Source organism: Suricata suricatta, chromosome 9 (genome assembly GCF_006229205.1).
Source record: "Suricata suricatta isolate VVHF042 chromosome 9, meerkat_22Aug2017_6uvM2_HiC, whole genome shotgun sequence".
NCBI lineage: Eukaryota > Metazoa > Chordata > Mammalia > Carnivora > Herpestidae > Suricata > Suricata suricatta.
Window position 1 is genome coordinate 106,289,472 of NC_043708.1, and position 26,714 is coordinate 106,316,185.

At 46.5% G+C, this 26,714-nt stretch overlaps 1 protein-coding gene across 1 annotated transcript; it reads left to right on the plus strand.

Annotated features, from left to right (window-relative positions):
* Positions 1-91: 91 nt before the first annotated feature.
* KIF23 (kinesin family member 23) lies at positions 92-26,714 on the plus strand. The gene is made up of 24 exons (XM_029952263.1): positions 92-228; positions 1,601-1,670; positions 2,700-2,828; positions 7,049-7,154; positions 7,383-7,519; positions 7,720-7,829; positions 8,265-8,435; positions 9,665-9,706; positions 10,399-10,511; positions 10,651-10,772; positions 12,024-12,126; positions 16,180-16,259; positions 16,344-16,463; positions 16,694-16,820; positions 17,149-17,307; positions 18,630-18,787; positions 19,492-19,665; positions 19,910-20,089; positions 20,412-20,723; positions 23,566-23,796; positions 24,590-24,672; positions 24,850-24,928; positions 25,524-25,594; positions 26,239-26,714. The coding sequence occupies exons 1-24, from the start codon at positions 92-94 to the stop codon at positions 26,252-26,254; spliced, it is 3,030 nt and encodes a 1,009-aa protein (XP_029808123.1). The 3' UTR covers positions 26,255-26,714.

Genomic DNA, 26,714 nt, shown 5'->3' on the forward strand with positions numbered 1-26,714 from the left:
CGGCGTGCCCTCCAGCCCCCACCCCGCCCTCTGCGGCCCGGAGCCTGGCGGCGCGCCCCGGCCTCCCGAGGGCAGAGAAGCTTGGCTGCCCATGTCGGGGGGAGCGGGGAGGGGCGTGCCGCGACCCGAGTACCCGGCAGCCGGGGTGCCATTCACCTGGCTCCGGGACCGCCGCCTCCAGCCCTTTCCCGCCCGGCCGCCCGCTCGCCCAGGTGGCACTCTGCAGCGGTAGTGCGGCCCGGGGGTATACCCGCGCGCGGGCTGTGCCCCGGGGTTGAGGGCGCCGGGCGGCCTCGGTCCCTGGAGAGCCCTGGCACCTGCGAGCGCGGCGTATTCTTTCGAGCCCTGCCGGTGGCATTGAGGCGGAGACCGGTTTCTGCGGCCGGAGACCTGGAGGCCGCTGACAGCCCCGCTCCGCCCACCGGCGCCCACGCCCACATTCCTCCCGCGGTCGGCAGAGCTGCCCCGCGCACTGGCCGCTTAGGGTCCAGCAGTCACTGAGCCGAGGGGGAGGGCGACATTTGCGAAAAGCAGCTTGTTTCTTGAGGCCAAAGTTAAAATCTTTATTAAAAAAAAAAGTTGAGTTTAAGTTTGTATTTAAAACACTGGATTTTCATCTCAGAGCATGTTGAGAAAATATTTTAATGATCTGTAAGCTCATGCCAATAATTTCACTTAATTTTGTTGTTAAGTGTTCATCCACACTGTTGATCAATATGGGGTTGGTGGAGGAAAGGGGCGTGCTAGAGAAATTGGTGAACCGAAGTCAAAATATCGTTTTCTTTTCTTTTTAAGAAAGCAAGAAATTGTGGGTTGGAGACTAAATTTTGTTTGGGGACAAGGAATGGTAGCTTGGAGAACTCAATAAACAATTGTTCCTTAAAAGTATAGACCTAGATCTAGATGGAAAAAGGGATTTCTCTATCTGCATTTTTATTTTTATTACAATTTTTTAATGTATATTTTTTGAGAGAGAGGGCACTGAGTTGGGGAGGAGCAGAGGGAGGGAGACACAGAATCGGAAGCAGGCTCCAGGCTCTGAGCTGTCAGCACAGAGCCCGATGTGGGGCTCAAACCCATGGAGCTGTGAGATCATGACCTGGGCCAAAGTCAGATGCTTAACTAAGGGAGCCACCCAGGTGCCCTCCATCTGCACTTTTATAATTTGGTGAAGTCAAGAGCTTGTCAGTCTGCCTTGGCAATGGCTGTCAGAGTGGTGAGTGTGCTTGTGAGCAGAGATAAGTGCCTTCAAGATATAAGTGTGGTCAATTATCTGTAGAGTTTCCAACTCTGTCGTGCCTCTGTAAAATTGTTGTTCAAGAAAATATGCAAACACTTGAAATGTACAACTATTCAAACGGTCAGTAGGCATGTCTAGAACCGAAAAGGTCTCCTACACCCAGTTTTATTTTTGCATTGTGTGTGCCACAAACACCCTTCTAACGCAGCATGTTCTTCTGTTACTTGCGGTGTAAGGTTTTAGAACTGCTAGGGGATAACTCTGTAACCCTGGGAAGGCGTCTTTGTATGACTTACAGGTGAGCATTTTGTACGTTGGTTTGAACAGACTTTTTTTTTTTTTTTTTTAACCCGTGACCAGGAGGACTAAGCCGCCCAGGAAACTTCTAGTGAAGAAAGGATCCCAAACGAGTCTTAAAGACCCAGTTGGGGTAAGGTCTCTCTGTGAATTCGTTTGTGTGTTTTCTATCTTCGACGAATGCTTGGAAGGGACAGAGATGTGAAAGCGAGTCAGACATCATTTAGTTAAATGGGTTAAGGCTGGTTCAGCTTTAAAATTTGTTTCCATCTAGGATTCAGGAGTCCAGCATAATGAAGCCTTTGGTTGTCAATTGCATAACTCCTATAACTAATTATGATTTGGAAAATTAGATCATGAAAAATATTCCTCAGCTGTCCCAGAGAATTCTTACTTTCGGCTGGGGGTAGGAATTTCAGCGGGGATGAGCGTCCTCTCTGGTCTTCGGGACTGTTAAATAGTAACTGATGGCACTTTTCATAGAGACACTTCCAAGTTCAGTGCGGTGACTGCTCAAGATTGCACGCACCTCACTCGTTTCAGACTTGGGACCTTGCAAATGATAGTGGGTTGGTTTGCTCTGGGATATTTTCTCTCTCTCTCTTCGCTGGCATGGGACTGTGTGTCCTGGTCGAAGCTGAGGGAACCAGATGCATTTTGCACACACAGTTGAACAGTCTGTCCTCAACCGTATCACCGATTCAGAAGGTGTGTTTGGGACGTTGTGCTTATTTATTTGTATCCTGTTATACTTTATTTGTATATATGTTTATTGGTGTATTAAGTGTTAAGCTGTCAAATTTTGCTTGACATCCAATTTCAAAGAATTCTAACAGCTTTACAAATACTTCTCATCGTGTAATGTTGATTTTAGAGATTTTCAAATTAGTGACAGTATGACTTTAAGTTAGTGTCGGTATAACAGTGAAGAGAAGCTGTGTGAGTCGATGCTTTTCTTATCCAGATGTATCTTAACTGTATGTGCATTTAGAATCTCTCTCTGCATCTGACCGCTTCTGGTAGCAAGTTTTGGTTTTGATGGCTCTGAGTTTATATAAATCTCTTATGTCAAGGGACCACGTGTTGAACAAACGGGAAGCTTAAATGAACGGTTGGGTAAAAAGTCAACCTTTCTTCTTAAAGCTCCTTCCTGTCTTTCCAGGTGTACTGTAGGGTGCGCCCACTGAGCCTTCCTGATCAAGAGTGTTGCATAGAAGTGATCAATAATACAACCGTTCAGCTCCATACTCCCGAGGGTTACAGACTCAACCGAAATGGAGACTATAAGGAGGTAATTCCCACTGGACCCGAGCGAGCTATTTTTACTCCATAGGTTTTTTTCCTGAAGGGCTTTTCCATTTAACAAAATTCATGCTTTCACTTTTTTGAAAAACTTGTTTATTTCCCTATAACCACCATATATAAAGTGTGGATAGGCATACGTTTGGTATCTTTGGGGTAGAGGATTGCCTTTACAAGGTAGTTTCTTGTACTGGATATTGGGTTTTTTGTTTTTTTTTTTTTAGAGCGTATGTTAGGGATTGTTTAATGCAGAATGATTGTGCTATGTGGCTACACACACACACACACACACACACACACACACACACACACACACATTACAATTTCATGTGCAGATTAAAGCAGCAATGGGGGGGCCACCTGGATAGCTCAGTTGTTAAGTGTCCAACTCCTGGTTTTGGCTCAGGTCATGATCCCACATTTCATGGATTTGAGCCCTGCGTCAGGCTACATGCTGATAGTACAGAGCCTGCTTGGGATTCTCTGCCCCTCTACTCTTCGTTCTCTCTCTCTCTCTCTCTCTCTCTCTCTCTCTCTCTCTCTCTCTCTCTCTTTCTCTCTTTCTCTCTTTCTCTCTCTTTCTCTCTCTCTCAAGAATAAATACATAAATATTTAAAAATAAATAAAAGCACACTAGGCATTATGTATTTGTTTCGACCCCTTAGGAAGTGTTTGTTTTAGTAAAATCTTGAGCAGAGTGAGTTCAATTCAGTTCAGACATACTGCACTAAGGCTTCAAGGCAGAAGATTTCCAAAAGCAAGTAAGACACAATCCTTGCCTTTAAGGAGCTTACAGCTTAATTGGGGGCATGGGTGGAAAACAGGTGCCCTTCGTACCCGACGAGAGGGAGACAGGTGTGCTGAGAGAGATGGACGGTGGGAATGCGGAAGGAAACATTTACTCGGGCTGTTGTCCTGCCGTGGAGCTGCCTTGTGAAACGGTCAGAAGCCCCCCCAGGAGGCTCTGGGCCACTAACATTTGACGGACACCTCTTGTTGTCCTGCTGCTTCTCAGCAGCACCTCCTTTCCAAAGCCCTCTGCTGTCTCCCCGTCCAAGTCTCCCTATTCTCGGTTCCCACTGGCCCCTGTCTGCAGGCCCCTCTTCCTTTTCCAGCCTGTCAGTCCTGGGGTGGCCTCGCCCAGGGCCCTCTTCTCTACACTCTCCCATGGCTTTAAGTGTTGGTTATATGATGATAATTCTGGAGTTTCTCTCCAGCCTAAACCCTTCCTCAGCTCTAAAGTTGAATATCCACTGTTTGGCTGTCACGGAGGCATCTCAAGTCTTACGTGTCCCCTCCAACCCTCTTCCTCCCTTGTCTTCTCTCCTCAGTACGTGGGATCCCCGGCTGTCCCCCTCTGGTCCCATGTATCAGTAGATTCTCTCAGTTCTGCTCTAGTGTGAAGCTGTCCTCTTGTTTCTATCTCCACTGCGACTGCCCTGGTCTCAGCCCTGTTAGGAACCACCAAGACTAGTGCTTCTCAGATGATCTGTGCTGAAGGAACAGCTCTGTAAAATTTCCAGTGCATCGCGACTGATCGTTCAGGGCAGGTGTGCCCCGGAGTTAGACGCGGAGAGCCGACCTTGGCACCGTTCAGTGCGCCCAGCCTACTGATGACGTGCTGGGCCGCGGCAGGGGCGCCAGAGGCTTCTCAGCTTGCTCTCGAAGTGGTCCGCTTCTCCTGGATAGGAGACCAGCGGTTCTCAGACGGGCATTGGTTTGCCGACCATACTCTGAAATCTAACTGGACTGCTTGCTTCTGCTCTGAATCTTCTTCTCCAATCCATTTACCAAGAGCCGCCAGAGAGATCTTTAAAAGATCCGATCTGACCTTTTTCCTATTTAAAATCTTTCAAGGCAGAGAGTCTTTAAATGGGCAAACCTCTGCTTGCTTTGCCTCCTATCTGTTTCTCCACCCTCATCTCTTAGTTCTCCTCCAATCCTTTGAGTTCCTTGGATGAGCCCAGATCCTGCCTCAGGGTTGTTCTCTTGGCCTGGACTCTCCTTTTTCTTGGCTCTTAGCGTGGATGGCTCCTCGTCTTTGGATCTCAGCGTAAACATCACCTCCTCAGAGAGACTGTCCAGCTGGCCTCGTCCCTAGCGGCACCCTCCGCTGTGCCCTTTATGTGCTTCCTTGGTAGCGCTTATTACCACACCTACACACCTAGAGGCTGGTTACTGTCTCTTCCCCCTGCTTCCTGGAAGCTTCCAGGGGATGTGCACCTCTCTGTCCTGCGCCCCATTCAGTGAATATGGATGAAGTGTGAATGGTCTGGAAAGGTTTCACGGAGGAGTGGGTTTTCGAAGGTGTCAGATAGTTGAGAGCTGATTTACTATGAAGAACTAACTTCACTTCTTTAACTGGACTTAATTTCAAGCATGTATAAGCAGACAGAAAGTTTGGCGGGGGATTAACAGTTCTCAGTGCCTGTGACAGAAGGCAGGGCCAGAAATTGGAAAGGGCAGGGGACTGGAACGGCTGTGACACCAGTCAGCACCGTGGGCTTGGGCAAGTGCCTGTCCTGGGCCCCGCTTTTCTTTACTGGATTTTTAAAAAATGTTTTTTATTTATCTTTGAGAGACAGAGACAGTCCGTGTAAGCAGGGGAGGGTCAGAGAGAGGGAGACACAGAATCTGAAGCAGGCTTCAGGCTCTGAGCTGTCAGCACAGAGCCCGGCACGGGGCTTGAACCCATGAACCGTGAGATCATGACCTGACGGATGCTTAACTGACTGAGGCACCCAGGTGCCCCTGCTTTTCTTTACTGGAAAGGAGGGGTTTATTCACGGGACTTAGAGGTCATCTGACTAACCTGCTGGTACTATCTGAGGCGTTTCTTTCCATTCTGATTCTTCATTCTTCTCGTGAACTCTACAGCTGTTCTACAGGCTTAGAATAAAAACTCCCACAACATGAAGAGTTAGCCTAGCTGAAGTTGGTGCGTGATCTTCGTGATCTTTACCAAGTTATAAAATGAGTGTAATTCACAGTATGTGATCACAGGGCAGAGTGAGCCGAGTCAGTGCCATGCTAGCTAAGGCAGTCCTGGCACCTGGGCAGGGCCAGCCATTGGCCCTGATCTGTACATGTCTCCTCTTGGGACAAAAGTGCTAACTTAAAAAGCATAAGGGTCATGATAGTGATAGGTCTACAGGCTAATTTTAAGGAAAAGGGTATAAAACAGGAAAGGGGGTCCCGCTTGACAAAGGCTATAATCTGTAATGAATCCTAGCAACTACTCATGCAAGAAATAACCTAGCACGGACATTCGTGAAGTAAAACCTGCAAGAAGGTCACAGACACAACTGCAAGGTTTATAATACAAAAAAAACCCCTAAAAAATAACAAAAATGGAAATAATAGAACTCTAGTCCCTGGCCAGTTAGGACAATTTGACGGACATTAAAATATGCTTATATTCCCCAACCTAGTTTTCCAGGTAGGAGTTTAGTAACATGGTTATAACTTTACAATTTATTTTGAAAGAGATTTGATCATTGAAGTGTTGATTTATTTGAAGATCACAGTTTATTTAAAATTTCATAGAAGAACTCATGAGATTAAATCTACAGTTCATTTCTGGTTTTAAAACAGTACAATAAAACACTTGGTTTTATGCTGCTGTGCCATTAAAAAATTTTTTTTTTATATTTTTTTACTTTTGAGAGAGAGTGTGTGTGAGAGCAGGGGTGGGGGAGAGAGAGAGAAAGAGAGGGAGACACAGACACAGAATCCAAAGCAGGCTTCAGGCTCCGAGCTGTTAGCACAGAGTCCAATTTGGGGCTCAAACCTGTGAATGGTGAGATCACACCCTGAGCGGAAGTCAGCAGCTTAACTGACTGAACCACCCAGGTAAAAGAGCAAGTGGTAAATTATTAGTGCATGGAGTAGTAATGCTTGGCGACTTTCACAAGTCTGTAACTGAGTCATGATACTCTTTGTTGTCTAAAATCCGCCTTGGTCTGTGAAGCATCAGTGGACTTGAGACTTCTACATTCTCTCCAGTAGTCAGCTGTATGCACATCTTCATCTGTTTGGAAGTGGTGTAATTGAAGTATATCATGACTTCCTTAACGGTTCCAAGTTTAAAGACATAATGCTTTTTCTTTGTGTGTCTACACCTTAATCATCTGAATACACTTCAGCAGATGATTTCTAGCTTAGAGTGAAATTCCATTCAAATGCTTTTTATTTCTCCCTCCTCCCCAGACTCAGTATTCATTTAAACAAGTATTTGGCACTCACACCACCCAGAAGGAGCTCTTCGATGCTGTGGCTAATCCGTTGGTAGATGACCTCATTCACGGCAAGAATGGTATGGTTACTGGACTTTTCACTGCATTTTCCTTTCTGTCCCCCTCCTTGGATACGTATGTATTTGATTACATCTCGTCTTGAATTTACATTTAATTTGTTAGGGTGGTATAAAACCTGGTTTTACCAGCTGGTTAATTTCAAGTGTTTTTTAATACTATGAAAGAAATATGAAAAGCGGAGGACTTGACCTTTAATATGTAACTCAGCGTCACTTGCTACATTGTAGGTCTCCTTTTTACATATGGTGTGACAGGAAGTGGAAAAACTCACACAATGACTGGTTCTCCAGGGGAAGGAGGTCTGCTTCCTCGTTGTCTGGACATGATCTTTAACAGCATAGGGACATTTCAAGCTAAACGATATGTAAGTGTAATTCTTTTGTATTGTGACTGTTTCACCTGAGGGCGTGGGGACCTGTGGATATGGTGTGGCGGGAGAACTCCTGATACACTGGATCCATCTTGAATCCTTAAATAGTAATTGTTTCTTATTTTGTAAATCGGTCTCTTACTATTTAAATCAAATTCTAAAAATCACGGTTTGATTTTTCACCCCCACTTCAGGTTTTTAAATCTAATGACAGGAATAGCATGGACATACAGTGTGAGGTTGACGCCTTGTTAGAGCGGCAAAAAAGGGAAGCCATGCTCAATCCAAAGACCCCCTCTAGCAAGTGAGTAATTACTTGTGTCTGGGACCCTGGCCTGGGGGGGGAACCCTGCCTCGTGGTTCCTGCAGGTACAGGGGATGGTGAACCGGAAGCATGGGCACTCAGGTAATGACAACTGACCTGAGTGAGATCAAAGTTGAGGAACGTTCTTAATTGTGTTCATTTGCTCAGATGTTCTCTTTGGTTTTGAGCACAGTGGTCTTGAATTACCCTTCAGAGAAGGTGTGGCGGGGGAGGGGGTCCGAGCCGGTGCTGAGCACTTGGGCGGACCCGGGGGTACTGGTGGCTGCCCATGAGCAGGAGCAGATGGCTTAATGCACTGCCGCTTGCGGGGCAGGCCATTTACCTTCTACCTTTCAGTTTCCTCTTGGGGTCCTTAGCTTTCGATACTGACTCACAATGAGTAAGAGCAGCTTTTTGGCTCTTTTCTTTTTTCAGACGACAAATAGACCCGGAGTTTGCAGATATGATAAACGTCCAAGAATTCTGCAAAGCAGAAGAGGTCGATGAAGACAGTGTCTATGGCGTGTTTGTCTCTTATATTGAAATCTATAACAATTACATATACGATCTGTTGGAGGAAGTGCCGTTTGATCCCATAAAGCCTAAGTAAGTAGTGAAGAGAGTCCCAGCGTAGCTGCTTAACCTTGAGGAAGCCACTTGACCTCCGTGCGCCTCAGTTTCCCCAGTGATAAGTGGTAACGGTGCTTGCTTCTGTTTCCAAGATGAAACGGGGCTCACGGGTCATGCAGTGGTGTTCAGCGCGAGGTTCTCCTCTTCACCAGACCCGCGGCTGTGTTAGGGCACCAGTGAGTTAAGGTGTCTAAGAACACACACCTGAATCCTCACCTTAAACATTACTTGTGGAAACTCTTGGCCTTGGGCTATATTTTGAGAAGGACCGTGATTGTCATGATCCTTCGGATGAGGGTTCCCCGGAGTCACCTTTCTAGCACCTACGTGGTGCTGGGCGTTTGCAGCCACATAAACCATCTGCGGCTGGTGAGGTCTGCAGGGAGGCGCCCAGAGCTCTTGTCTCCCATCGGATCCATGTGAGGTGACCTCTGATTCATCACTCTGCTAGAGTTACAAGACCGCCCCTTAGAGTTCCCTGGGTCTTGGCCTGCTCGGACGGCAGACCCGTGCCAGCCCGCCTGGCAGTCTGCACCTGGGCCACAGCGGGCTCTGGCGTCTCCTTCACCATTAGTGTCTTATTCTTGAGTTGGTGGCTTTGTTCTCGAGCTAAATGTTTATCTTCAGTGCTGTCTTTGTTAGGGTCTCTCAGATACGAATAATATGCAGGCCTGTGCGTGTCTAGTTGAACATTATTGGAGAAATGGCTGGATATTTAGGAAAGCATCAGACTGAGAACAGTTTAATAAGTTACATTAAACAGTGCCCGGCTTACCTACTTTCCCATGTATTTCAGAGTGTCGGTCGTGTGTGCCCATTTCCCTAAACTTCGTAATGTCATTCGTTGCTACTCATCCCTTTCATTTTTGTGCATGAGCCAAGGTTCTTTTTTGGTGTCTTCTACCTGAGATTAGTTTGAACGAAGCCTATCTTGGTTTTATTTAGTTTTACGAAAGGAAGGCTGACAAGCGTGCCTTGCACGCGCGTAATAAATAGCCATTCTGGTAACTCCTGGGATGAACCCCCTGGGTGCCTATTCAGCCCTGAATTCAGATTTAATTTGTGAGGGTGGTGTTTAGCCTGCTCTTCCAAGCTGGCGAACTTTGAAGTGTTTTTCAACGCGATGAAGAACTACTGCACGTGGAGGGTGTTTACGAGCCGACTCCCGTGGCTGTCGCGTGGCTTACACCCTGTTCCTTCGGTAGGTGGAACAGCTGCAGCACGCCCCTGAGGAGCGCAGACTTTGTGTACGTGACCGTGCTGACTCTTTTCCCAAGGAGCGGGGCGCGGGTATACTAGCGCTTGGCGTCTGTGGCGCGTCCGCACGGAGCTGGTGCGTCCTTGGCACGGGCTGGCTGCCGCCTCCAGGCCCCTCCCCGCCCGCTGTCACACGTGCCGTTCGCCGAGCGCTGGTGGCCGGCGCACGCGGGTCAGGAGGCAGGCGAGCGGGCGGCGCCCTTCTTGCCCTTACCCTGCCGCACGCACCAGAGCTCCAGCGCCGCTTGGAAAGGACTGCCACGCCTGGTATAGACCAAACCCTTCCCGAGTTTGTCTTCTGCGGACTCTGATGTCACAACCGGCTCTCTCTCTCTTAAAATTTGGGAAATGCTGGCTAGATTCTGATGCTTAACCCGTGCATGTGATGTCGCTGTCCTACTCGTTTGATCCCTCCTGGTTTAGTAAGTGTTCGTGTGCTTTGTTAGAGCAAATTAGAGCAAAGCTACTAAAACAGTGTAGGTTCCTGTTCTTCCGTTATGTAACTAACCTGGACTCTGTCCTTACACTTACCCAGTTCAGTGCTTTCTCGGAGCTCCTGCCTAGCCTTACTCCCTTATCATAAGAATCGGTGTCGTGTTGCCTGGCATTTGACTCCTAGGTTTAAACTGAGATACTTGTATCTCGTAGTTTAGGAGACTTCATGTTTTCTTCTTTCTCACAGACCGCCACAGTCTAAGCTGCTCCGTGAAGACAAGAACCATAACATGTATGTGGCGGGATGTACAGAAGTAGAAGTGAAATCTACTGAGGAGGCTTTTGAAGTTTTCTGGCGAGGTTAGAAATCAAGCTAAAATTCAGAAAATCTGAAACAATAAATACAATCCTGAGAGCTGCTAGTGTAATTTAACAGCAGTACTTTCTAGTACCGGAATGAGGAGTTCAGGTTTCATCAGTGGTGTCTCTGTCGTCACAGGCCAGAAAAAGAGGCGTATTGCTAACACCCACTTGAATCGGGAGTCCAGCCGTTCCCACAGCGTGTTCAACATCAAATTAGTGCAGGCTCCCTTGGATGCAGATGGAGACACTGTCTTACAGGTGAATTTGTAGCGCGTGGAGTTTTTCTTGTTTAAACTGAACTCTTAGTTTTTGGAACTCGAGTTAAATCAGGGAAGTCTCACCGCCATGAAGACTACTCTAGAATTATTATAGGTAGCTGATGGCATTTAAAAATTGTTCCACTAGAGAGTATAGTTTTGGGAAACTGGCTATTGATTCGGAGAACCTGGAATTCTGCTGTGAAAAGGGTTTACAAATCTTTATAAATCTCTTTAATAGAGGAGATAAAATAAAAGGTATGTACGAATCATTATTTTATCACCGAAGACTCCTTTTGTAAGTGGGAATTCAGTTAATGGTTTTGAAACGTCAGCAGTTAACTTCCTAGGGTAGGACGGCTCAGGAGACACAAGTCTAAATGCTGCTTCTCTTGGCTGACGGGCCGGCAGGGCCCCTCTGCTGCCCACTCGGTACTGCTGGGCCGGCCACGCCACAAGGCCCACGTCAGTGAGTAAAAGCATTTGGGGCTGAGTAGAAACCATCTAATAACTTTAAGCTATTGAAGTATAATCCCATTCGAAACTGATGAGGAAGGTCTCCTCCGGGCATGAGGAGACAGGACAGCAGGGTTCGAATTCTGATTCCTGTTAACTTCCTAGCTGTCGGACCTGTTGTAAACTCTCTATAACATTGTGGGGATTGACGTGCATATAGAGTTCTGAGGCCAGTGTCTACGAACTGACCAACTCAGAAGACATGACTTCCAGTCAGCACTCATAACTGTCAGTCAGAAAACGCTTACAAGTCAAGCCTTCACGTACACTTGCTTTCCTTTGAATCACATCTAATATTATAATATCAGTTATGTATCTCATGCTTTTCATTTTTTATTCTAGTTATAAAATTGATTAAAATATCTGGATACAGAAAACTCAGGCTAGGCCTGTCTAGACTTAGCAGACACAGGGGAGCTCCTGCTGCATGCTGGGAGCCTGCAGGGTGCTAGAGATGGCCACGCTGGTTGAGAGGCAGGCCCTCTTTTGTGCAGGTTACAGTATAATGCCCAATCCAGACACCGGGCAAGTCCTTGTCACCATCAGGAGTGTATTCATTCAGCCCATATGCTTGTAGCAGACTCTTCCCCCAAAACATGGGTCCTTTGGCCCTTCCATTTTGTATTGTGCCAATGCTATATTCATAAGACTTAATTTGTTGGTTGGACTATATTTAAAGAACACTGTAAACCAGTTAGGTACCTCGTATTAACTGGCATTATGATCTTCCCTTCAGGAAAAGGAACAAATCACGATAAGCCAATTGTCCCTGGTGGATCTTGCTGGAAGTGAAAGAACTAATCGGACAAAAGCGGAAGGGAACAGACTACGGGAAGCTGGTGAGCAGATCACAGCACTCATGTTATTGCTACCGCGGTCCGGAACTTGCAGTGTCCGCCTATCGCTGCTTACTGATAGGCGGTTTAAACATAACGGTCTTCGATTTGATCATGTCCAGGCTAAACTTAGGGGTCAGTGCTGTTTCTTTAGTTATGCTGGTTTGGTTCAATATATCACAATATACTGACTTGTTTTAAGAATGAAGGTAAGTGGGGTGCCAGGGTGGCTCAGTGGGTTCAGCCTCCAACCCTTGATCTTGGCCCAGGTCGTGATCTCATGGTTCAGGAGATGGGTTTCTGTGCCGACAGTGTGCAGCCTGCTTGGGTTTCTCTCCTTCTCTCTCTGCCCCTCCCCACTTGGCACTGCCCCTCTCTCTCTTTCTCTCTCTCTCTCTCTCTCTTTCAAAAGGTAAATAAATAAACTTAAGAAAAATGAACAAAGATAAGTGATTAAAATAAATATAAAACAAGTTATATTCATTTTGTGTCTATTGCTAGTAATATAAGTACTAAGCCCTTAAAGTTAAGTGATTGAACAGTTATTCTGACGTTCTGGTGCAGACTGGCTTCTGTAGGTGGGAGAAATCTGTGAACACAGAAGCAAACTAAAAGGGAATCTGTGTTTTTTTGTTGTTGTTTTTAGTCTTTCATTAGTGTAACGATTCATGTTGTATTTTACATTGCATTTACATTGCATGTTGTATTCATGTTGCATTCATGGAGTACCTACTGTGTGCCGGTATCTGAACACTCAGCCAGTCTGGGGAGGTGGGGGTTGATGACCCGTGACAACTGGGGTGGCAGAGCAAGGCAAAGTCACAAGGACCCTTGTCTATCATACTAGAACGTCTGAATTTTGTCCTGAAGGAATAATGGCAGTGACCTATTACTAAAGGACTAGTGCTGAGTATCACATCATTGATTTCTTGCTTCTGACCTTTCAGGATGGTATCATACCCATTTTTCAGATGAGGAAATGGGTTGGAAGAGATTAAGTAATTTTCCCAAGACTGGAGCCTGGGTTTAACCCTAGGTTGGCTAATTCTCAAAGCTTGTGTCTTTCTGCTGTTATACAGCCTCCTTCAAGTCAATGAAGAGTTGGTCTTTTAGAGAGAGAGACAAGAGCAGTTGGGAGCCTTTAGCAATAATTCAGACGCGCCATCATGGTCGACGTGGAGGCAAGAGGGGTCAGATGAGTGAGAGCTAGTTAGGAAGTCCACATGGACGTGGAGAGGGAGGGAGAGAGGCCAGACCCAAGGTCTCGATGGAGGAGAAAGCAGTTTGAGGTGCCGTGTGGGGTTAGGGTTTGTGTGGGCACGTGCGGCTCACACCAGCGGAAGCGCCTCGTAATGGGCTGCAGGGCGCACACCTCTGGGAGGAGAGAGTTGGCCGGGCGTTTGTAGGGTTAGGCTTTGCCGCCATGACGGGAGCAGTCAGGGAGATGGGAGCATTCTCGGAGGACGGAAGGGAACAGGCTGGGGCAGAGCCTTGCGGAACACACACTTGAGGTGATTGATTTAAAGACCCTGGAAGGTGGCAGGAGCTGGGAGCCGGGTGAGAGGACAGACAATCCACATTGTGTGTGTGTGTGTGTGTGTGTGTGTGTGTGTGTGTGTAAGTGTAAGATAGAGAATCCGGGATCCAGGTCACAAGAGAAAGGATTAACCCTGACTGGAAAAGAGGTTAATCCCAACAGAAGAAAGTAGAAACTGAGGGTTCTGGTGCTTTGCGGGGAAGACCAGAAAGGACGACCAGAGTTAACAGGATGAGGAACAGTGTGAGCAGGAGGAGAGGAGACGTGGCCAGGGCCCAGCTCCGAGGGGTGGTGCCGGCACAGCCCTGCGGCTCCAGAGAGGGGAGTGAGCTGGGGGCAGCGTGGTGGGGGGCACTGAAGGTGGCAGCTAGGGACCAGGGAAGCATTGCTGGTCTCCCCCTGCTCGCCGTCCTTACAGAATGTCAGGCTCTGGACAGCAGGCACTCTCCTGTCCTCAGGCCGCAGGGGGAGCAGCACCGGCCTCGTGCAGTTTAAGGGCCGAGGGTTCACAGGATGTTTCTGCATGAACCGCGTAAGATAGGATTACAAAAGAAACAGATTGGATCGAAATGCGTTTTTAACAGTATTCTTAAGGCATTTGTCATTACAGTAATTTACGTGCTTCCTTATTAATGCCTAAAGATCCACCAGGAGGCCTTTTAACTACATAATTTCAAAGTAGTAGTGAACATAAATATCTTGAGATCAGCAAGAAACTGTCATGTAGCATAAAATTACCTGTGATTTCTGCTGATAAAATTCACAGGTACCGCTCATACAAATTTTGGCCTCTGCTCATAATTGAAAGGAACTGCTGAATTTCAGGGGCAGTAAAAAATTAAGGTGTGATTTATTTCCCATCCAAGTATGCAAACTCCCCTAGATGTACCCATGGACCCCGGGGTCAGAGTCCCTGGCAGTTATGGAGAGGGGTGGTGCTCTCAGTGAGAGGTGGGGGGGGGGGGGGGGGGGGGGGGGGGGGGGGGGGAGGGGCGAGGAGGAGCGGGGAGAGGTGCGAGGAGGGGGAAGTCCATTAACAGGGAATTGGGTTCCAGAGAACACAGTGGAAGCAGGAGGGACACTGGGAGTTGGGGTCAAGGAAGAGGAATCACGAACCATGGGATGTTACGGAGGCACTGACGAGCTCTGTTTTGAGAAGTGGCCAAGGAGGAGGGTGGGGTGGGAGTTAGCTGACCTTCAGGTTCTACAACGGACAGTCTCACGTATTTGGGGAGGGGGAGTCTGCAGATGGGGCCTCCTGCATTATGGGAGGCCAAACTCCTCTGTCAGACTTGTCTTGGCTCAGAATTCTGAACGGAGTGGTCACAAGTAACAGTTATGCTGCCCAGGGAATCCCTGTCTGGATGTGGAAGGGGCAGAGTTAGCTGGATCCTAAGACCCATGACTGTTAGAAACAGGAGCCCCTCCACGTGCAGGGGACCCCTCAGTGCTGATGAGGCCAACTGTAGCGGGAAACAGGCAGTAGGGAATGTGTGTTAATCCAGGATATGAAACCTCTGCAGCTGATACATTCTCTCATAGAATCTAAGACTTGGAAGAAACTTTATTGGCCATGAAGTGTGACGTTGCATTCCCTGGACGGTCCCTTTGTTAGAAATCTTGAAGGATGGTATTTAACTCTGCCGAAATACTGCTATTATATATAATGCTCCTGAAACACTGCCAGGCCATGCAGGGATGCTTTTTAAATTGAGCCACTAAAACCTGTTATTTGTAATTTCCATATAGTATTTGTTTCTTTTTAATGTTTTTTTTTAATTTTTAATGATTTTTTAAAATTTATTACTTTTGAGAGACAGAGAGACAGCGTGAGCACAGAAGGGTCAGAGAGAGGGAGATACAGAATTTAAAGACAGGCTCCAGGCTTTTAGCTAGCTGTCAGCGCAGAGCCCGATGTGGGGCTCGAACCATAAGATCATCACCTGAGCTGAAGCCAGACGCTTAACCAACTGAGCTACCCAGGCGCCCCTGAATGTTTACTTTTTATTTTTATTTTTTAACAAAATGTTTATTTTAGAGAGACAGAGAATGAGCTGGGATGGGGCAGAGAGAGAGGGAGACACAGAATTCAGAGCAGGCTCCAGGCTCTGAACTGTCAGCACAGAGCCCGATACGGGGCTTGAACTCATGGACTGCAAGATCATGACCGGAGGCAAAGTCGGACACTCAACTAACTGAGCCACCTAGTTCCCCCATGTTTATTTTTGAGTGGAGCGGGGAGGAGATGGAGCATGAGCAGGGGAAGGGCACAGAGAGAGGGAGACACAGAATCCAAAGCAGGCTCCTGGCTCTGAGTTGTTAGCACAGAGCCTGATGATGGGCTCACACTCATGGACTATGAGATCATGACCTGAGCCGGAGTTGGAGGACGCTTAGCCAGCTGAGCCACCAAGCGCCCTTCCATACATTTCTATGAAGTAGGGATTTTATAGGCCAACAGACCACACTCTATCTACTCTATTGTTTTCAGATGTCTTCTGTCTATATTTTTCTGTCAGGTAACATTAACCAGTCATTAATGACACTAAGGACATGTATGGAAGTCTTGAGAGAAAACCAAATGTATGGAACTAACAAGGTAAGCAACAGTCTTGCATCATTTCTATAGCCTTGTTTGTGTGTACTTTTTGCCTTACCGATTTGGATCTGAACTTACTTACAGATGGTTCCATACCGGGATTCAAAGTTAACCCACCTGTTCAAGAACTACTTCGACGGGGAGGGGAAAGTGCGCATGATCGTGTGTGTGAATCCAAAGGCTGAAGACTATGAAGAAAGCTTGGTAAGTTTAACATATTTATCCTATAAAGTCTCAGTTTCTATAGAGAAAACAAATATTTGGATGTGAAGAATGACATTTTAAATATTTTTAAAATTGATGCAAAACCATCAGTTACAGAAGCGAATTCATGACGAATGTATTGTTTCATTAAGTAATTTCTGAAGAAAGGCTTGGATATGCTTATTTATTTAAAAAAATTTAAAAAAACCTCCCACTTGTCTTGTATCTAGCAAGTCATGAGATTTGCAGAAGTGACCCAAGAAGTTGAAGTGGCAAGACCAGTAGACAAGGCCATCTGTGGTCTCACTCCTGGAAGGAGATACAGAAACCAGGCTCGGGGGGGACCAGTCGGAGACGGTATGATTTGGTGTCACATCACGGGCACACTGACGTTTGTCAGTCTCTTAAAATCTTTTTCACATGAGAAAACTCTTTGCTTCCCTTCCTCCCAAGAACCAGCTGCAAAAAAAAAAAAAAATTCTGAACCAAAGTATAAATGAGATTTCTTTTGTTATATACCGTAACTTTTTTCCTCCCACTTTTCCTTTTTTATAGTTCATTTTAAAGGAAGGATGATTGTGACAACTCAAAGTACCTGGTTAATTGAAGTGGGAGGTCTAAAAAGTTGTTTAAATAAGCTCTTTCTCTCCTGTGTAACTTGTAATTTTTTTTATAATTCAAACAGAACCACTGGTTACAGAAGTAGTTTTACAGAGTTTTCCCCCTTTACCGTCCTGTGAACTTTTGGACATCAACGATGAGCAGACTCTTCCCAGGCTGATTGAAGCACTAGAGAAACGACACCACCTGCGGCAGATGATGATCGAGGAGTTTCACAAACAGGGTAAGGGCCCAGAGTGGTCGGTGGTCATTCCACTCCAGAAATCTGCAGCGAACTGGAGTTCTTTGGTGGGGCAGATCTTTAAGGAAGGGTTATTTCTGCACAGAGTGCTCAAGGCATTGTTCAAGTAGAATGACACGGAACCTTCCCCCAGCTCATAAAACAAAGAGGTGGGTGTGTATACTCTCCCTTTTTAAAATTCACAGGGATGGACACAAAGGAGTGGAGTAATAGCTACTTTGTTTTTAGTTCTTACTAGTTACTTGCGAGCAACTTCACATATATTACATCTTTTTTTAATATGTAAATGTTTTTAATATTAATTTTTTTTAAGAGAGAGAGAGTGCAAACAGGAGGAGCAGAGAGAGCTGTCAGCACAGAGCCTGACACGGGGCTCAAACTCATGAACCATGAGGTCACAACTGGAGCCAAAGTTGGGACGCTCAACCAACTGAGCCACCCAGGGGCCCACATAGATGACATCTTCTGAACAGTCTTTGGGCAGATGACTTCATCATCTATTTCTTAGTCTCCCGGTCTGCACAATGGGGATTTTAATTGTTCCCGCCTCAGAGGGTGTCGTGGGGATGCGGAGATGCGTGGAAATCATGTAGAACACTGAACAGCCTGGTATGGAGTTAAGTGCTCGGAAATGGATCAACAATTTTTATCATCGTGTGTTCATTTAAATCTTCCTAAGAAGGGTGTGAGATGAGCGGTACTTATATCCCCGTCTTGAAATGAGGAAATGTCCTCAGAAAATGAAGTAACTTGCCCAAGTCACACAACTAGTAAGTGGTGTGCCGGGGATTTCAGCTCGGATCTAACTGATCCTAAGTCCACTGTTGATTCTGTGTTTGCCCTTGCTGTTTTGAAGCAAACCATTTCACCTGTAAGGTGTGATAAGGGAATGTCACAGTGTAAAATCAAAGACCCAGTGTTTTCCAGTGAAAAACAGCTTTTAGGAAGGTCTCTTACAGATTTTTTTTTTTTTTTTTTTTTTTTTAACTTAAGAGAGGGCTAGAGGGAGAGAGAGGGAATCTCAAGCAGTTTCCATGTTCAGCATGGAACCCGACTCGGGACTCATTCTCCCAGCCCTGGGATCATGACCGGAGTTGAAATCAAGAGTTGGACGCTTAAACCAACTGAGCCACCCAGGCGCCCCCCAAAAACTCTTGATTTCCTTTAAAACCGGTTTTCTGATTATGGGCTGACCCTCATGATTTGCTGACTAGCTCCATTTTACAAGGTGCTGGCTGATAGAAGTTGATTTCACTGGTCATCTTGGACATGGAATAAACTCGGCCTGCATGCTTTTGTTTCAGCTATTACTTTTAAGGCCCTGTTGCAAGAATTTGACAATGCTGTTTTAAACAAAGAAAACTATGTTCAAGGAAAACTAAATGAAAAAGAAAAGGTGATCTCAGGACAGAAGGTGGAAATAGAACGACTGGAGAAGAAAAACAAAACGCTAGAATACAAGGTTTGTGGCGCCGTCCGCACGGGCACGGTGCTCGCCCTCTGCCGCGGGGCCTCCCACCCCTGCGCTCGCGCGCGTATTCAAGAATCTTAGTTCTCCTGAGTCATTCCTAAATTCTTATCTTTCAGATCAGCTATTCTTTCTTCCATCTCATCTGCCCTGTTTCCTAAACTCTGTAATGCATCTCTTTATCTTACTCATTCAAGGGATGATACACTGTAACTTTCTGAGTTAGACTTTAGTGATCCAAGGGAATGTTCTTGGACCGAACAAGTGAGTCTCCTGAGGGCTTTCTAGAGTTAGCTCTGGTCGCAGCTTGCTTTTTGGTGACTTCTGGTGACACACGTCTGTGCTCTCATTAACCAAGTGTCATTTCCCTAAACGCCCATTCATCCTAGAGAAGCCCTCTCTACCACTACGGTGTTCTCCAGGCTGAAAACAGCCTTAAATAGAAAACTCAGGCCTTACTCTTAGGGGAAACTTCTTTTCACATGAAGTCAGTTAAAACGTCTTTTCTGGGAGAGACTGGTTTAGAAGTCCTCACTCGTGGGAACGGAGGTAGGAATTCAGGGGACAGTTGAGAGGAGACTGCTTCCTCCCTGATTTGTCTTCCCACGACGGCGCCTGCACACACAAGTGCCTTGCTGCGCTCGCGGCCACGCGCCGTGTGCGCCCGCAGACGCTGACCGGAATGCCCGCCTCCCCAGATTGAGATCCTGGAGAGGACCGCCACCATCTACGAGGAGGACAAGCGCGCCCTGCAGCAGGAGCTCGAAGCCCAGACCCAGAAGCTCCAGCGGCAGTTCTCTGACAAGCGCAGACTAGAAGCCAGGCTGCAAGGCATGGTGACGGAAACGAAAATAAAGTGGGAGAAGGAATGCGTGAGTGTCGCTCCTTGGTGACCAGTGTAGGCCCACAGCGCTCTGCTCGCGCGACTGCGGGGTCGGTGTCTGGTGGCGGGGCCCCAGCCTCCACTGCTCCGCGTGGCCCACGGCCTCTCCCCGCCCTTGCTACTCCTGGCAAGGGGCTGGTCTCGGGGAGCTGGGTGGACGGGACCCATCCCGGTGACGCGGTGCGCTTGCTCGGTGTAACTGAACTCGCTGTGTGTCGGTGTCGCCAACCTAGGAGCGTCGGGTGGCGGCCAAGCATATGGAGATGGAGAATAAACTCTGGGTCAAAGACGAAAAACTGAAACAACTGAAGGCTATTGTCACTGAACCCAAAGCTGAAAAGCCAGAGAGACCCTCGAGGGAGCGAGACCGGGAGAAAGTGACTCAGAGAGCGGTTTCTCCATCGCCAGTACCTGTGAGTTATTTGTGGCGGGGGAGCCACTGCATTGGAGAAGATCTGTTGAGTGTAGGCGGCCTCTATGACGAGCATGTGTTGTTTACAGGACTTTCTGAGTTCCGCAAACTTCTCTGCACAAATATTTCTAAGTTAAATTTCGCTGCAAGAAATTTCTAAATCTAGCATGAATACCAATTTAGTGCAAATTCAGTATAAAAATTCTCTTACCGCCGTAAAACTAAGTCTAAAGTTGTCTTCATGTGCTGAAATGATAGAAAAGCAGTGACTTGTGTCTCCCAGTGTTTCAGGCTCGCTCACTAACTTCTCTTCCCTTTTTTAGCTTTCTAGTCACTGTCTTGCCCAGACGGCCGGCAGCCAGCAACTCCTGAGCCGGCCGCAGCTCCATAGGCGCTCTAACTCTTGCAGCAGCATTTCCGTAGCTTCCTGTGTCTCGGAATGGGAGCAGAGAATTCCTCCGTACCACACACCTGTCAGTGTCACTTCTATCGCGAGGCGTAGGCAGCAGGAGCCAGGACCAAGTAAAACTTGTGTCGCGTCAGACAGAAGGCGAGGGATGTGCTGGACGGCAGGCAGGGAGGTGGTCCCCACGCTCAGGAATGAGGTAGAAGTAGAAGCGGACCACAGCTGCAGGGTCAGTGCTGGGGTTCTTGGGGCACGCAGCCGCAGGCTGTCGTCTGGGGGGGGTTTGTGGCTTTTTATTTTTGGGGGTGACCTGATTCAGAAAGCTCCACAGAAGGCTGGGTGAGCTCCAGTACAAACAAGGTCTAATTTTTCCGTTATTTACCTGGAAAAATCACCCTGAAATTGAGGCCTAGCTCTTGGACCTGGAAAAGCTGTCCCACACCCGGCACCGGCAGTCACCCCCAGGACCACGGGTCTGTCGGGCCAGCCCGGCCTCGACTTCCTCGCATGAGCCCCGCATCCGTGGCTTCCGTGTGCTGTTCCCTTTTGGTTCTTTTTCCTCAAGGTTTTTTTTTTTTTTTACCACTTTTGAACTTTTATTTTTAAAATTGTTTTCTCAAACTTATATTTTGAAAAATTTCAGACTCAAAAGTTGAAAGAACGGTACAGTGTCCTCCTTTTCCCCTCACCTAGATTTACCAATGATTACTGAGATAGACGTGCAATCTTTTCCCTTGAACTTTGCAACTAAGTTCTACACTTTGTCATGATTCACCCCTAATAAGGACCTCGTCCTGCAGAAACACCGTCTTTATTGAACCTAAGAGTTCACATTAATTGAATAAATACCCTCTATTTTTAGTCCATGATCCTAACAAAGTGAATGCCCTGCAAGTCTTTTTTTTTTCCTCCATGACACTGAATGTTTTTTAATAGCCCAGGCCTGTTGGGTAACTGCTGAAGTTTTGCGTGTCCAATAAACTGCTTTTAATCTGAATTTACAAGGGTTCGGCCTCAGTCAAGGGTGTTTAAAGTAATTCATGTTTAAATTTTCTTAAAGATTAAGTTTTTACTCTGAATCTGAATAAATGGACCAGGTTAATATTATGAACTTATATTTAGTAAAATTTTAATATGGCTTTTAGAATTGTTAACATGTTAATAGTATTTGCTTTGGCTTCTCTTGGATAATTTTGGTACAGATAAGCTTCATGTGTATCCCCTGCACTCCTGATTATTAAGGAATAGTGATGAATTGCAAGGTATTTTTACCAAGACCACAGATGTTTCTAAAGTCTGAGTTCTTTGCAGATTTTGCTTTAAACTTTTTTAGGGAGCAAATTATGGTGGCTGGTCTTTCTGATCAACTCTAATAAATCCCTTTTATTTTTCATGAAAGTTTATAGATGGCACACAATTCCAGGCCTGCTTCTGCCTGGTCAGCATTAATGTGCTATGTAATTCGGCTCTGAGAGATTTAAAGGATTTACTAGAGACCCTTTAACTTCTCACTTGAAATCAAATCCCTCTAGAGGTGCAGCAAGGTTCAGGCCAGTATACATCTAGGTTTATTGCCCAAAGGTTATGGCAGGTGGACAGAATTTACGCTTCAGTAGGTAAGAAATTTTAAGTACGTTTGATTTCATATATGATAGGTTGAAACAACTATCTTTCCGAAGCTTGTTTCATAACAGATTTACCGCCAAATGTGTTTAGGAAATCGATCACCTTTGCTAAACGGCAGATTGTGAGGGAGGGACTTTCTGGGTCAGCAGCAGGCCGGGCGGCTGTACGAGCGCGTCTCCTGGGAGCGCTGAGGCGTGGGCGCCCCGCACGGCCCACCCTGCTGCCCGCCGGCGCCTCTGCTGTTGCTTGTGCTTCAGTTGTCCAGGCTGGCATTTTGGTTTTTTTAAATGTGTGTGTGTGTGTGTGTGTGTGTGTGTGTGTGTGTGTGAGAGAGAGAGAGAGAGAGAGAGAGAGAGAGAATGAGAGAATAGCCCAGGAAGGCTCCCCACTATCAGAGCAGAGCCTGACACGGGGCTCGATCTCACAAACTGAGAGATCCTGACCTAAGCAAAAATCAGGAGTCTGGCCTTTAACCACCTAAGTCGTGCAGGCGCCCTGGATGGGCGTATTGTAAAATTGGGGCATCTTCATAGGTGACCAGCTTTGAAGGATTTGGCCTGTGACAGACTGTTCTACAAACAGGAGAGGTTTGAGGCGGTGGGTTCTCTTTGGAACCATGTGCTGTGTGTGAAATACTTTTTCTTAGACCAAATGTGCTAAGTTTAACTTCCCAAATTTACATGATGGTTGACTGGAAGCAACTCGTTTTTTATTGTGTGATTGATAGAGTGATTTGATATTATATTTTTCGTTTGATTCTTAGTATCTTTATGAAATGTTTGAGAAAAAATAGTTGGTGTATATTAGCCATCGTTATCTTTGAGCTTTTCATGAAGTTCTGAGATTTTTAAGTCTCACAAGGTGCTTGGAAGTAGGTCGTTTACATTCCCTTGATCATTTTATACATAGAATTCTTACTATACCTCATGGTCTTTAGTATTTGGTACATCTAGTCCATTAGCTTTTATTTATTGTCGGCCTTTGTATAAAGCAGTGTTTTCTGTTTGTTTCTCTTTTGTTTCGAGGCCTGTGACGTGTTTAAGGCTTTTACTGAGCTTATCTGGAGCCTTTAACACAGTTGAGGACCTAACAGATAAACTCGCAGTGACAGGCACAAATAATGGTGTTGCTCAAGACTGTGAAATGAATGGTGGTGAACACCACCTCCGCAGGAAAGCCTGGCGGCACCGTCATTTTCTTTTGTTGAAGGGGAAGCTCCCTGGCACAATGTAGAATATACAAGCTGGTTTTAAAAGATGTTTGTTGGTTTTGTGTTTAAATACAAAGCAAACATTTAAATTGAGTAACATATTTAGCTTTTGAAAATGTTTGTGCATTTGTTTTGGTATAATCATCAACTAACGTAGCCAAACCTGCTGCACTTCTAATAATACCCTTAATTCTGGGTTCTGCTTGTTTCTTGATTCCTGTTTCAACCTGATCAGAACGCACCACCACTTCGGCTCCGGCACAGACGGTCACGCTCTGCAGGGGACAGATGGGTAGATCACAAGCCTGCCTCTAACGTGCAGACTGAGACCGTCATGAAGCCCCATGTCCCCCATGCCATCACAGTGTCTGTTGCAAATGAAAAGGCACTCGCTAAGTGTGAGAAGTACATGCTGACCCACCAGGAACTAGCCTCCGATGGGGAGATTGAAACTAAACTAATCAAGGTAAAAAGCAAATTGACACAGGACGAAAAACATACAAAAAGTCAATCTCACGAAACACCACTTCTTTTCCTTTGATGACACACAGGCAGCGTCAATGGAGATAAATGGGTGTTGGTACAACCTTCTGTTTGTTCGTTAGAAAACCAACTGCTCAGGTTATGGATGTGCTAAACTAGGATTAAATCAGCTGTTCTCTCCTGGAAGAGGCTGGAGTCTCGATCCGATTAGGTGTTGTAATTAATCTAGCTGTCATCGCTACTTTCAAAGTAAACCCAAAGCACTTGTACCACTTGTCAATTCTAGATTAAAAGCCCACATTAAAATGTGACCTATCAGCTTTCTCACTGTTGAGCTACCCAGAGTCCATGAATAACTGGAGAAGTGAAAGGCCACTGGGAAACACGTTTTCCACACCGACTTTAATTTACATGATGGTTCCTCATAGAACCAGAGCCACACACATGACCGTACTGTCATTTGAGTATGAGGGGTGGGGTCCACCCAGAGGGAAGCATAATGCCTTTGAACATTTAGAAATTACTGGTAGATTAGAGAACAAAAAGAATATTATGTTTTGCCATTTAAGAAGGTTACTGACTATACTGCATTGGGCTTTTGTTTAGTGAGATCATTTCTGAAGTATTTTAATAGGACAGACGCAGCAGTCCGAGGCACCGTCTGGTTCTGTGGCTGGGACTTCACTGGTTCATGGAGACTCTTCAGTTCCGTTTCAAATACGTGTTTAGCACTTGGGCTATCAAAGTGTAATGGTGACCTTTTCTCTGGACTGCAGGGTGACGTTTATAAAACAAGAGGCGGCGGACAATCTGTGCAGTTTACCGATATTGAGACTTTAAAACAAGAATCGCCAACAGGGTGAGTGATCATCAGGCGCTTTGTCTTCTTAGGTTGCTTGTTCTTGCAGAGGACAACGGTCTCTGGGGCGACTCAGTAATTCTCTGAAGGGATGTAGTGACCATTCCCCGGTTTCTAACAGTGCTCCTGCTCTTAGGCACAAAATGATCGTTGCGTCGTGTGTCCCCTTTTCTGTAGTCGAAAACGAAGATCTTCCACAGCGGCCCCTGCCCAGCCAGATGATGCAGAGTCTGAATGGACCGATGTAGAAACAAGGGTAGGGGTAAAAGTTAAATATTCGCTTACTAAAAATAAGGGGTAACCTATTTTAACCCCCCTGCTTTTCCTGCTCTTGAAAGCAGCTGAGGTCCGATCCTCACATCTCCAGCGCAGCCCGGTTCCTAGCAAACCTGCCAAGGACCTCATGGTTGGTTGGGGCAGCTCTTACGGGAGCTCTTGGGTTCAGAATCCTTGTTTGCAGTGTAGAGGGACAGGGCCTGGGAATCAGGTCGTCACTGCAGAGTAACAAGAATTCACATCAGATGGGTGGGAGTCTTCACACCAGCACAGCTTCCCTGTGCCGCTGTTTCTCCTGAGGGGAGGCTCCTGGGAAGAGCAGGTTGGGGTAGGACGCCACGCTCTGGCCACTAACTCTTTAAGGAACTCTTCTTCTTTACCTAAAACCAAGGAAATTGCCCAGATGATGTCTGGAGACACTTCCGGCTCACCATCTTTGGGGCTCAAGCCAAATAAACTGCAAATACCTGGTATTTTAACATAGCGGCCTGCGCTGCGCCAGGAGCAATGTGGGACGTCACCCTGGCCGAACCGGTCGGAGCTGACCTTCGCCTCTTCTGTCCTCTTCCTCTCAGTGCTCTGTGGCCGTGGAGATGCGGGCAGGATCTCAGCTGGGACCTGGATATCAGCACCACGCACAACCCAAGTGAGTCCTGACTGCCTGGGCCTGTGTGTGCTCGCCCTCCTTCCTCCCCTCCCCTCCCCTTTAAGAGGACGTGCGTGGGTCCCGTTTGCCCCCTGGCCGATGGCCGCAGGGCTGAGAGCCTCAGAGGCTCGGTGAGAGCAGTAGCAGGAGGACACGGAAGACTGCTCCCCCTCAGGCATCCCGTGCGGATGCTCACAGCTCTCGGAGGCCGGACCAAGATCACCTGTAAGCAGGGAGGCTTGCGTCAGGGATGACCGCCACCTTTCTGAATGGGCCGCTGGGTCTTGCTATAGTGGTGATGCGTTCAGTAAGATAAAACGGAGCGGTCGGATTTATGGCAGAAGGAATCACACTTTTCCTTCTGTTAACACATACCCAAGAGTCTGGCCCCTTCTTTTTCCATATTAGCAAAGCTCTTTCTTCTCATATGTCTATCTGTACATCTCTGTGTGTCCATTTTGAATACAGGTATTCCTTAGGTGAGTTGGAAAATCACTGCAGTGATTAATGTTGGGAGACTCCTATTTTATAACTGTTACTCGCTTTCTCAGGATTTGAGCTGTCCCATGATAAGAGTTCTTGTAAAGTCTTCTAGGAGATCTGATTGCAAAAGTCAATGCTAAATGCTGGTTTTCACATTTTAGGCGCAAGAAACCCTGACCTGCCGGCCTCAGTAACGAGAGAACACTTACACTGGTGTTGGTGATTTCTCCAAAGCCGAGCCTGGAGTCTTCTGAGGCGGCGTGGGGGGCGATCACAGACCTCAGCGACCTCGTCCACTGGTGCGGAGATTCCCCCTGAGGGTCCAAAGATGGCTAGGGTTCAGCACACTTTTTATATTGTATGCCTTGCCATATGAACTTTTTATATAATGCTATTATTTTGTATATTTCTTGTATACTTATAAACTAATTCACACAAGTGTTTTGTCCTGGGTGATTAAGGAAAAGTATATTCAGATCACATGTTTTATTTTGACTTTCCAGCTCTTATCTGGATACTTCTTAAGGATTTATAAACAAATGCTGCTCTAGCGTGGCTGCAAGAATGCACTTTAGACATACCTGGCAATTCAAGCTTTCACAATAAAGATGTCAGTGACTGTCCAATACTAAAACCA